A 12,825-nucleotide genomic window follows, 5' to 3' on the forward strand; every position below is an offset into this window, starting at 1 on the left:
AGTTAAGTGGCAAGAATCTTTATATAATTTTATTGTATACCTCTACTGCAAGAAATTTGTTTTTTATTTTATAATTTGGCTTGCCTGAAAAAAGGCCTTTTACCATCCTTTTACTATCGATAGTTGCGCCTCGGTGGTGCGAAAGTACTACCATTGCATGCAGGCCGCTATCTCCCGTTCGGTACTTAATATCTAGCCGATACTTTCCGACAAGTCGGAATTAACTATCTCTGCGCTGCGGTTGTCATTTTGTGGATCTCCCACGCTCACCTGATGATAGAGTAGGGCTCCGAAACCGGTAGTGAGAGCAGGTTGATCCGCATTATGACAAACACAGCGTAGAATTAAATTTCTATATTAGCAGTTAAGTGGCAAGAATCTTTATATAATTTTATTGTATACCTCTACTGCAAGAAATTTGTTTTCTATTTTATAATTTGGCTTGCCTGAAAAAAAGCCTTTTACCATCCTTTTACTATCGATAGTTGCGCCTCGGTGGTACGAAAGTACTACCATTGCATGCAGGCCGCTATCTCCTGTTCGGGACTGAATATCTAACCGATACTTTCCGACAAGTCGGAATTAACTATCTCTGCGCTGTGGTTGTCATTTTGTGGATCTCCCACGCTCACCTGATGATGGAGTAGGGCTCCGAAACCGGTAGTGAGAGCAGGTTGATCCGCATTATGACAAACACAGCGTAGAATTAAATTTCTATATTAGCAGTTAAGTGGCAAGAATCTTTATATAATTTTATTGTATACCTCTACTGCAAGAAATTTTTTTCTATTTTATAATTTGGCTTGCCTGAAAAAAAGCCTTTTACCATCCTTTTACTATCGATAGTTGCGCCTCGGTGATACGAAAGTACTACCATTGCATGCAGGCCGCTATCTCCCGTTCGGGACTGAATATCTAACCGATACTTTCCGACAAGTCGGAATTAACTATCTCTGCGCTGTGGTTTTCATTTTGTGGATCTCCCACGCTCACCTGATGATGGAGTAGGGCTCCTAAACCGGTAGTGAGAGCAGGTTGATCCGCATTATGACAAACACAGCGTAGAATTAAATTTCTATATTAGCAGTTAAGTGGCAAGAATCTTTTTATAATTTTATTGTATACCTCTACTGCAAGAAATTTGTTTTCTATTTTATAATTTGGCTTACCTGAAAAAAAGCCTTTTACCATCCTTTTACTATCGATAGTTGCGCCTCGGTGGTACGAAAGTACTACCATTGCAAGCAGGCCGTTATCTCCCGTTCGGGACTTAATATCTAACCGATACTTTCCGACAAGTCGGAATTAACTATCTCTGCGCTGTGGTTGTCATTTTGTGGATCTCCCAAGCTCACCTGATGATCTGATGATGGAGTAGGGCTCCGAAACCGGTAGTGAGAGCAGGTTGATCCGCATTATGATAAACACAGCGTAGAATTAAATTTCTATATCAGCAGTTAAGTGGCAAGAATCTTTATATAATTTTATTACATACCTCTACTGCAAGAAATTTGTTTTCTATTTTATTATTAATATATAGACATATATTATAATGTCCGGTGTCCTTCTCCCACCTCCTTATCATACAGTCTATAACTCAGATTGCTTAGATTTCTTATTTCCAATCCTCATCTGACAACAACTGTTCATCCTCCGAGGAGTGGACCTCTACCTCCTACGAGGATATACACCGTCCCACGGTTGGGGATTTAGCCCTCTGTGCCCTTCACAATCGAGGAGTTTGTCTCCGGGTGAGGTGGAGGCTGGTGGGTCTGTCTCCACCCTTCTCCACCTCTTTAACTTGGTCTCTCCTTAGACCTGATACCGGTGTTTTCCCGAATCTATAATAGAGAATATACCTCTCTTTCTCTATTGCATCGCTGGATTTGAAGTCAATTACACCCCAAGGGTTCACTCAGTCCATTTCTACAGAGACCTGTATGTAGAATTAAGGGAGACGAGAATACAATGGGTTGCCACCTGGTGCCCCAAGGTTGAGACCAGCAGAGGTGATCCCCTTGACCTGGCCCCGCCATCATAGGATTTAGGTTTTTGGTGAGGTTTTCTCCTCTTGGACCGGGCGGTTAAGCTAAGACCTCCCCACTCCTCCGCCCGTGATACATGACCATGGACAGTGGAGGGTATCTGATTGACGGACAGGGTAGTCTCATCCGGCATTCTTAAGGTTGATTCTCACTATAATACCTTCTGTTTCCATTCCATATTCGTTCCTTATTTGTTATTGTTTTGACGCTATACGTAAGCTTCCGTTCCTTATCAGTTCCATACTTTTTATTGTACAACTTATATCATTATGAAAGTTTTATTTTGAAAATTTGTATCTTTTGAAAAAAGCAATATATTTAATTAAGATGAGAAAAAATAAATAAATATCAGCAAAATGTTAACGGAGCTGGTACAAATATATGATTTTGACAACGCTGTTTACGATACGCTTCAGTCCGTCCCCTAAAAAATGTATGGAAAGAAAGGATATGGAACGGAAGAGAAACGGAACGGATAGTGTGCATTGTCCTATTGATTTACATGATATAATATTATATGTAAACGGAAGGGAAACGGAAGGTAGCTGATACGGAAGGTATAGTGAGAATCAACCTTTATACGTCTTGGTACTACCCTGGCGACACTACAACTAGAGACAAGATAATGAGATGCTTCTTAGACCCAGCTAAAGTGCTAGAGGGGATTCCCTCTAGCACCTAACTAGGAGCTTCCCCACCAACGACAAGGTCTCGCATCTCCTAGAAGAAGATATCATGGAAAATTTAAAAGTTGATTCTCATTCCCGATATTTTATAGTCGTTGCTGCTGCGCTCTTATTTCTTATTATAAAATAGAATAAGCATTATTAAAAGATACAATTGTAAAAGAAACCAAAGAAGAAACACAAAAAGTGATGAAAAATGTAACATTTATATCAGGAAAAATATAATATCGTATTTTTCCAAGCACTGTGAAACCTAACTGACCTTATTGTTTCTAACTGTACCCCAATCTCTCTTCTTTTATATTTACGGAGGCGTAACTTACGAACGGGAGCCAGGGACATTTACGACACCTATTACTATAAAAGTTCGTCTATTTGGAGTTTTGCTGCGTTTGATGTGTGTAATATGCGATTTACGGGCGCGTATTGTTCTCCCTATATTTTATTACGGAGAATAAAATAAAAATGGAGAAACGTGGAAGAAAATTGAAACGTGGCCAAAAAAGAGGTTGTTGGGGATGTTTAAGAGGGTGAATTGGGGAGGAGAGGGGGAGAGACCGACACAGACTTGCGGTTCGTAAAATTCAAAACACGCTGAGAAATTAAAAAAAAATTTGAGGAATCAGCCTGAATTTAAATTTTACTATTTTTTAAGTATTTTTGTTTGTCTTTTAGGTTTAATAAATAGTCTTTTAGAGCACTCTTCAAAAGATATTTTTTAAAGTCCTATAAATTAGATATCTAGGCAGTTTTTTTTTAAAATCAATACAAACCAATACAATCAATACAAATCAATACAAATACTCATAAAATTAATGTACAGGGTGGTCCGAACTGTATTCCGGTAACTTCGGCAGCATATACTGCAGATAAAAATAAGTAAATAAGTTCGTATAAATGTATGTCCCAAAAATGCTTAGTTTAGTGCTTGAAGTTTCATTTTTATTTTGATTTTTTCCAAATAATTTCTGAAGTAACGTCAATATTTGGATAAATATTGGTGTCTGGGAGTTTTTGACATGATAAATTTGATTTTGATGTCAATATGACATATTTTTTAACTGGTTTGGAGAGTGATAACTTTTTGCCCGTACCTATGTAAAACTACTGTATAAAAAATTATACATTTGCGACCTTTTTTTATGTAAAAAAAAGTCTCTTGGTAAAAATCACTACGACTAATGGTTCTCGAGATATTTGGAATCAAAATTATCGATACCTGTTATCATTGACATAAATTAAATATGTTAAATATCAACAATCTAAAAAATAATTAGATTGAAATCATAAATTTCAAATGTTTTTGTGCCAAAAGTTCAAGAGAAACTGGTTTATCAACATTTTTTCGAAGAATCAATTTATGTTTAATTTAAAAAAATAAAAAGTTCCCAAATTTATGATTTCAGTGAAATAACTACTCAACATGTTTATTTTTTTGTCAATAATGACATGCATTGACTATTTCAATATATTCTGTTGTAACCCTCGATCTGACCAACGAAAAGCAGAGAATGGCATTTGAGCAAAAAACGTACTACTATAACAAGAGTGCTAGACGCTCTACGCAGCTGTGACAATCTGTGATTGTCACAGCTGCCGCTAGATGGCGTAGAGCGTCTAGCGAGAGTTCTAGACGCTCTACACAGCTTTGACAATCTGCGATTGTCACCGCTGCCGCTAGATGGCGTAGAGCGTCTAGCACTCTCGCCATAGTAGTACGTTTTGTACTCAAATGCTATTCTCTGCTTTTCGTTGGTCAGATCTAAGGTTACAGCAGAGTCGGCCTGACGATGGAGAAAAATCTCCGAAACCGGTCGTCGAATGTCTGTTTCCTTCGATCTGATGAACTTAATGCAGAGAATAACCATATATGTAGGGGTTTTTGGCCTCTTTTTCCCCTACTCGTATTTTGTTTAAATAACATTTACTTTAAAATTATTTTAATTTAGTGTATATATTTTCTAAACGATTTTTTGTTGTTCTAGATCAACAAGAAATAACATCGACCAGGCGACAAACAAACACAACTGAACTTGATAATCCGAGGACATGGTTGGCAGTGTCAGTTTTGGAACTGACCATATCCAAGGATAATCACGGTAGGATGTTGCGATGTGTAGCAATCCATGAGTCGTACTCGACAAAATCCAGCAGTATTGAAGTACGACTTGATGTAATGTGTAAGTATTTTGGGTACTTAATTAATATTCATTAATTTATATTGCATTTATTATACAGGTTGTACCAATATTCCTTGTACATATAACTGCTATGTATTTTTGGAATAAAAATAAGTTAACTGAACACAATTTACATACCCGTTGCGTCTCAAAAGTGGCTCACCTCTATAACTTTTTATTTGTTCAGATAAAAAAACTAGATTTGGTATGCTAGTATTTGACATAAATTAGGATTGATTGACGTATTCAATTGTTTTTGGTCATTTCTTTTGATTTCACTTCAAACTTTTGATTTTTAAATGACACCCTTGGTATATTTCTACATTGTTCTATATCAAATAACACTCTGAGTACAATGATATATCATCTGTCAATTTTTGACATTTTTGGATATTCTTTATTTGAAATTGTTACATGATATTCATAACGACAATTTGACTCGAAATACCAAGTGTGTGGTACCAAATTATTTGTTAAAAAATGATTTTTCGTAATATGCCAATGAGCCACTCTTGTTTTATTTGAAAAAAATGAGATGTGATTAAAAATACGATTTGGGCATCTTTTAACCGGTCAAGACAACAGACGAGAAACATTAGACGATCAAATCTATTTTTTCTCCTTGATTAAAAATTAGTATTTTTAACACAGCCATGGCACTCTAGATTGGAATTTAAAATACGAGTTTTTATAAGCAACAATGTCAAAAGTTGACATATGATATGTCATTCTATTGAGAGTGTCATTTTCTATCGAATAAAGTAGAAATATACTGAGGGTGCCATCTAAAAATTAAAAGGTGTAGATATTTCCCGTGAAACAGGAAGTGACCAAAAACAATTGAATATGTCAATCACTCGTAATTTATGTCATATACTAACATAACAAATCTAGTTTTTTTATCTGAAAAAAATAAAAAAATTATAGGGTTGAGCCACTTTCGAGACGCACGCGTGCTTTTTTAAATGAAGGACCAAAAACCGTATTTTGGTTGCCTCAAGGTGAAACGCGCGAGAGAGAGCTGTCCGTTTTACCTTGAGAGAAACGCCAACTTCTAGAAAAACGCCACCTCTCATAGATTTTAGGATTCTTTTTTCTGAAGCTGAACTACAAGAAATATTTGTTGTCACATCAAGGCGTTAAAATCTAGTAAGCCATAATATATATTCTAGTTGTCAAAAATGTAGAATGTCACGTGACAGTTGCAAATGATTTTTGACAATAAGCTTCATCAAAATTAAATTTCTTTAATAGACAAACGAAGAACTTTTGTGTAAACATATATTGTGTCTAATTAACTTATTTTGATTCTAAAAATACCTACTAATTCTATATTCACGGAATATTGGAACAACCTGTATTACTATCTGTTATTGTAGAACAAAATCGGTATGATAATTAAATCTCACGCAACAGCATTAAGAACAAGTTCATTTCATTTTAGAATAGCAAATGAATCTTGACGCTTCTTAGGCAAAAAAGAAATGAAGAAGAAAAAGTCATTAGTCGACTCATTATTCTCCAACTTTAAAGGCGAAGGGTGGGGTAATTTTTCTAAAATAAACTTTTTTTGAGCCGCCCGCGGAAATGTAAATGATACGACGCGATGCCAGTCATTGTGCGAGGTCGACAAGAGCAAAGAACAGAGACGGAGATTAAATTTATCATGTTCAAATCTGTCTTTCTATTTGCTTTTGTTTTCAGTTCGGTCTCGAACGACTTTATTTGCGTCGCTTCACTTCTTTTCCGGGATTCGAGAAAAAAGATGTCGGGCGGAATGCGACAAGGATTGTCGCCTTATTGGGTACAGTGGCGTATTAAGAATAATTTATAATTTTTATTGAGAGAATTGAATGTTAATAATTTTAGCTCTACTTAAATTCACAATCTTTTACAAACTGACAAAGCACTATTATTTACTTGCTTTATAATATATTAGGAAAAATATATTTCATATCTGGCTACATTTATTGCCGAAATAATTTATAATTATTTAATTTAATTTCTTTGTGAAACGAGTAAGTAAATGACAGTGAAATTATCACTGTCATTTACAAACTGACAAAATACTATTACTTGCTTACTAGTATATTGGTAAAAATGTATTACGCATCCGGCTACATTTGGACTGGTCAGAATTAAAATGGATCAAGTCTAATTTCCTACTATTTCAGGATAATCGTCTTTATACTTTTATAAAATATTGTTTTTTTCAGTAGAAAAATGAATTAAGTCATACTTCACGCATTAAGCAGCTATAGCCTGTTTCTGTTTAGTTTCTGAATATTCTGTTGATTCCTTTCAGAAGTGAACTGAATGAAGTCCATAAAATTTAACGCTGTGCGCGATTTTAACACACGTGCTAAAGTTTAGAGCTAAAAAATATTTTTTTTTGATAAAGTGAATAAAAATGAAACTGATGTGTGGATAAAAATGAAACTGAAACTGAAATGTCTGAACCATTTGCACCAAGTGAATCAGATTATCAGCCATCTGAAAGGTCTTATTCTATGGATTCTGAAAGTATAGTTTGATTTATCATTATTTTCACTATTACTACATCAATAAGTTAGGCTGTTTTTCTTACAAATACTTATTTATCTGACATGTTGTTGATCTGAATAAAACTGCACGAAGAAGAAAAATTTAATCTATACTAATATATAAAATCCTTAAGTGACTGACATACTGATTAATCACGATCCTGCTCAAACCACTCAACGTAATAAGTTCAATTTTGGCATACAGGTTGATTCTAGGGTGTAGAGGTTCGATAAGAAGGGATTTTTTGAAATTCCAGTTCCAAGAGGGTCAAACTACCCCTCAAATATTACAATATTTTTTATTTAAAAAACGGTCAAGTTTCCGAAAAAACGCTTAAACATGTATATTTTATTTTGTTTTTTTTACATATTTTAAGATTTTTTAAAAATGTATACAGGGTGTTTCGAAAAATCTGGTCATTGATTAATCACGATCCTGCTTAAACTGCTTGACGTTTAAAGCTAATTTTTGGGAAGTGGATTGACTGTAGGGTGTAGAGGTTCGATAAGGAGGGGTTTCTCGAATCTCCAATTCCAAGAGGGTGAAAACGCCCCTCAAATATTACAATATTTGTTATTTAAAAAACGGTTAGTTTTTCGGACAAGCATAATTTATTTGTTTTTTTTACATATTTTGAAATTTTTTAAAAAATCATATAGGGTGTTCCAAAAAGTTGGGTAATTTCTTAACCACGATTCTGCTTAAACTGCTTGACGTAAAAAGCTTATTTTTGCCAAACGGATTTTTCGAAAGTCAAATTCCAACTAGATGAAACTACTCCTCAAACATTACCAATTTATATAATAATATCGCCATATTGTTTGGAGTTTTAAGGATACTTTATCATTTATAATAGAGATAAAAATGATTCTGTTTAACTAAAAATTACTCTTTTAAAAGGCATGTTTATTTCGTTTAATAAAATTGTGAATAAGTATTGTACGGCTACATTGTTATAACTGGTACGCAATAAGTACCTACCTAATATATGCATAATTATATTGTTTATGATTCTCATTTCTTTGTTGTAAAATTTGTAAATGTTATTTCTAGTAATAATGACCTAATTTAGGTCTAATTAATTTTAAATTACTAATTTTAATAGCGTCACAAAGACAAATAAACGCCACTGACTTTTGATGCATTTTTATTTGTTATTTTTTAGATTAAGCAACTAAGAATAGAACTTTTTTAAATGATTAATTTTAATGACGTTACAAAGGGACAACCTAAAGAAAATCGGGGACAAATAAACGCCACTGACTTTTCTTGCATTTTTATTTGTTATTTTTTAGATTAAGCAACTAAGAATAGAACTTTTCTCTTGTGTCATATCATAGGCATATCTAGAACTGTTTCCGAGAAAAGAATAAAACCAATTCATTGTAGATATCTGGATCCATTCAAAAAAAATTAAAAAAATAAATTTCAATTTACAACTAAAGTACATACTTGATAACAGATTAAAATTTATATCATTAATGTTCAGTGCTCTACCTACAGAAACATTCTGTAGGTAGAGCACAGGTAGAGCACAATTTAACATACTGTATCTTTAAAACTATACATATCTGGACCCATGTTAATATATTTTTTTTATATTCTTTGGCTAGGAATCACTTCCTGAAATTTGGCCGTGCATTTTTCCAACACCCTGTATATTGGACCACCATCATTTATGAACTATAGTATTTTAATAAACTAATTATTTATTTCTAACTTACTGCTACTACTTTCTATTTATTATTATACTTAGTATATTAACTTTATCAAATAAACCGACTTTAATTCATCTGTAGTAATTCATTTTAAATTAAGTTTCCAGTAATGACAGTTAACTAAAATCATATCAGACCATAACATGTTTTACCATTTCACTGAAAAATGTTGTGTTACACTATTTTTGTTATTTTTCTGAAGCTTTTTCTATTGTCTCCTACCAGAAGGATGCTATCGACGACTACTGCGATTCAATTGTTTGTGTCTTTCGGCTTTTGCAGTGACGAATGAACGAATCGGCGCAAGCCAAGATTAGGGACGGCCGTGCCGATAAGCCCGTGACAAGAAAACAATTGCCGATTTCAGAAGCAGATGTTCTGTTGTTTCACGCTCTTCCTTATTGTCTGAGCTCAACCGATCGGAGATGATCGGTTAAAGGGAAAAGCACAGGCATTGTAAAGTTGTTGACTTGGTATTTATATAATAAAGTATCTATAATAATCAGATAAAAACTTAACAAAAGAGGATCTTCGATATTATACATTAATTGTGAATAAAATTTGTTTCTACACCAGCCAGACTATTCAAATACACTCCGAAAAAACGCAACGGAAAATGTTTTCGTCAATTTTTTTAAAGTGGTTTTTTTTTACTTTTAGCCATAATTTCATGATTTTTTTAGCAAACTATATATAAACCTATCAGCTTTAATTTATAAAACTCAGTTTTTTATAAACTTTAATATTTGGCTTATTATACAGGGTTAATTGAAGGGTTCTTTGTTAAGATAACTTTAAAACACCCTGTGCAATAATTTTGGTAGTAACTTTTTTTCAAACATTATTTTTCGATCAGAACAATGTCTTCTGAGCATTTTGTTTTTTGGCTCATATTAACACATACCTTTGTTAATTTTTAAGAGCGAAATGAATTGACCACCAACAATTTGCAATTTCTTCAACTATTATTGCTTTATGATGATATTTTTTGATATCACGAGGTCACTTTGGTGACTATTGAAAGTGTAATGTCATATCAACACTGATTAGAACTCTATAAAATTTAAAAAGACGTTAAAAAGTATCGACACAAGCTTGATTTTAAAAAATATTACTAACACTAACAGAACTAAGAGTATTAAAAAAATAACTGTAATAACTAAATGTGCAAACAAACAAAACACTTGAAAAAAATACTTTAATAATTTGTATTGTCTTCTCCCGTCCCAAAAAGTATATTATTATATTATATAAATAACTAGCGTGTACCAGCGACTTCGTTCGCCTCGAATTAATCATTTGTAATGGTGATGATAAAGCAAAGCAAGAATTTCTATTAACATACAAACTGGATAAAAAAATTTCACATTTATGTCAGCATGAGAAAAAACAATATGGTCAATATTTGGTCATGTTTTATAAAACACCCTGTATAAATTTATAAAAAATCTTAAAATATGTAAGACAACAAAATAAAATATACATGCTTAAGAGTTTTTCCGGAAAACTCACCGGTTTTTAATAAAAAATGTTTTAATATTTGAGGGATAGTTTCACCCCCTTCGAATTCGAGTTTCGAAAAATCCCTTCTTATCGAACCTCTACACCCTAAAGTCAATCCGTTTTCCAAAAATCAGCTTTTTACGTCAAGCGCTTTAAGCACGATCGTGATTAATCAATGACCAGATTTTTCGAAACACCCTGTATACATTTTTAAAAAATCTTAAAATATGTAAAAAACAAAATAAAATATACGTGTTTAAGCGTTTTTTCGGAAACTTGACCGTTTTTAAATAAAAAATATTGTAGTACTTGAGGGGTGGTTTCACCCTCTTGGAACTGGAATTTCGAAAAATCCCTTCTTATCGAACCTCTACACCCTAGAATCAACCTGTATGCCAAAATTGAGCTTCTTACGTTGGGTGGTTTGAGCAGGATCGTGATTAATCAGTAAAGTCACTTAAGGATTTTATATATTAGTATAGATAGAGTACGTCTCACAGTGCTTCGAACATATGGCTCTAGAGGACAAAAATGCAAAACTTCCCTTTTATTGTAGGCAATTTATTCAATCTAGGTTTATTTGACACAAATGATGAGTACTCTCAATGTACTAAATGATGATGTTCTTAGTCCCACGTTTATGAAAAAAAATCTTATAAATAATAAAAATGTTGGAGCTGTGTTCCATCTAAAAGAAATAATAATTTATAGTATGAAAACAGTGTAAGTATTAAATAAATCCCTGTGATAAAAAGAATTGGAATAACATTAGAACATGATTCCTACAATATAAACCTAATATAAGGTAAAAATATTTTTCTTTAATGAAAAGAAATATTAATGCTATATTTAATTAAAAAACTTAAGATACTATAAATTTACTTTAGGGACAACAAAATGCATAGATCGTAACTACTCTGATTCAGAAGAATCATTGCTGACAGAATCTTCCAAATTTATAGTATCAAATCACAGGTAGATGAAATATCCTCACATATAAGATATTTCTGTACATCATTTTCTAATATGTTACTTTTTCGCGTTGTTACTGTTCTTTTTGTTGGTATGAGGGGTTCGGATGTTAATAGTTACCTCTCTAATAGACCATATCCATATATTATTTTTTCGTTTTCTTGGGTATGAGGTTTTATAATAAATTGAAAGATGGACACATTTTTTATGCCACGTTTCGCTCCAACATAGTGGGCTCAGGCACAAGTGGTTATCTCATTGGACTGGAATGTTCATCAATATCTAATAAAGAACACATTTTTTCAAATATAAATAATTTTGAGTTCTTGTCCTTATGATGAAGCCAAGTATTAACCAGATCGGCATTGCTTATCAATTTTACTCCATCTGAAAAGTATTATAAAATAAAGTTCGTCGCAAGCAGACGCAGATGAACTATACAAAAATTAAAAGTGTATAAATATGGCAACAAAAATATTCAATAAATACGATATGTTTTGATATGTTTTTTTTTAATGCCTTTTTGAAGTTTGAAAATGTAAAATTTTTATACCCATTTAAGAATCATCTTAAAAAATAAATAAAAACTAAACAATAACGAACTTGTTCAGAAATAAACTTAAAGTACATACCTTGTTTAACAATATCCATAGTGGCTTTCAATTAAGTACGTACCGTTTAACTCCATATACAGAACTACTATGAATGTTATTCTTTTCACTGATATAAGATAATGATCGCAAAATTTATTTTTAGTGAAAATATTTGCTAACAAAAAACGTGAAAAAAAATGTATTTTTGTGAAAAATAATATACAGGATGGTTGAACATTGCTATAAGTATAAAATTACATATTCAGATATTAGTAAATTTTAACTTTTTTTTCGATTTTTGTCCATGGGACGAAGCACTGTGCGTCTGTCCGTTTGTGTAGCTACGGGTATCCGTGAGGGGGGGAAACGATATTCTCTCGATGTTTTTCGTAAAAAATTAGACGACGTGTCCCATCAATAAAATTCGACAAATTTGCAAGTAGCCAATAAAATGAGTGGGCGGAGCGATTTGCGATGACGTACTCGTCAAGTCGACGTATAAAATATATTGCTGTTTATTTAAATGTTTTTGTCCGCATTCCTTTCATAGACACAGATCCAGCAGATGTACTTTCTGTAATAAT

The 12,825-nt window shown here is 32.9% G+C and overlaps 1 protein-coding gene across 2 annotated transcripts in view; it reads left to right on the forward strand.

Moving 5' to 3' along the window:
* The window catches only part of LOC115887727 (hemicentin-1), a 691,696-nt gene that overhangs the window by 445,365 nt on the left and 233,506 nt on the right, over window positions 1–12,825 (forward strand). For both annotated transcript variants that reach the window (XM_030907200.1, XM_030907201.1), the window contains exon 4: window positions 4,717–4,911. In XM_030907200.1, the coding sequence (XP_030763060.1) occupies window positions 4,717–4,911 (195 nt within the window). The remainder of the gene's footprint in view (window positions 1–4,716; window positions 4,912–12,825) is intronic.

Source organism: Sitophilus oryzae, unplaced genomic scaffold, assembly GCF_002938485.1.
Source record: "Sitophilus oryzae breed Bouriz unplaced genomic scaffold, Soryzae_2.0 scaffold_614_pilon_pilon, whole genome shotgun sequence".
NCBI lineage: Eukaryota > Metazoa > Arthropoda > Insecta > Coleoptera > Curculionidae > Sitophilus > Sitophilus oryzae.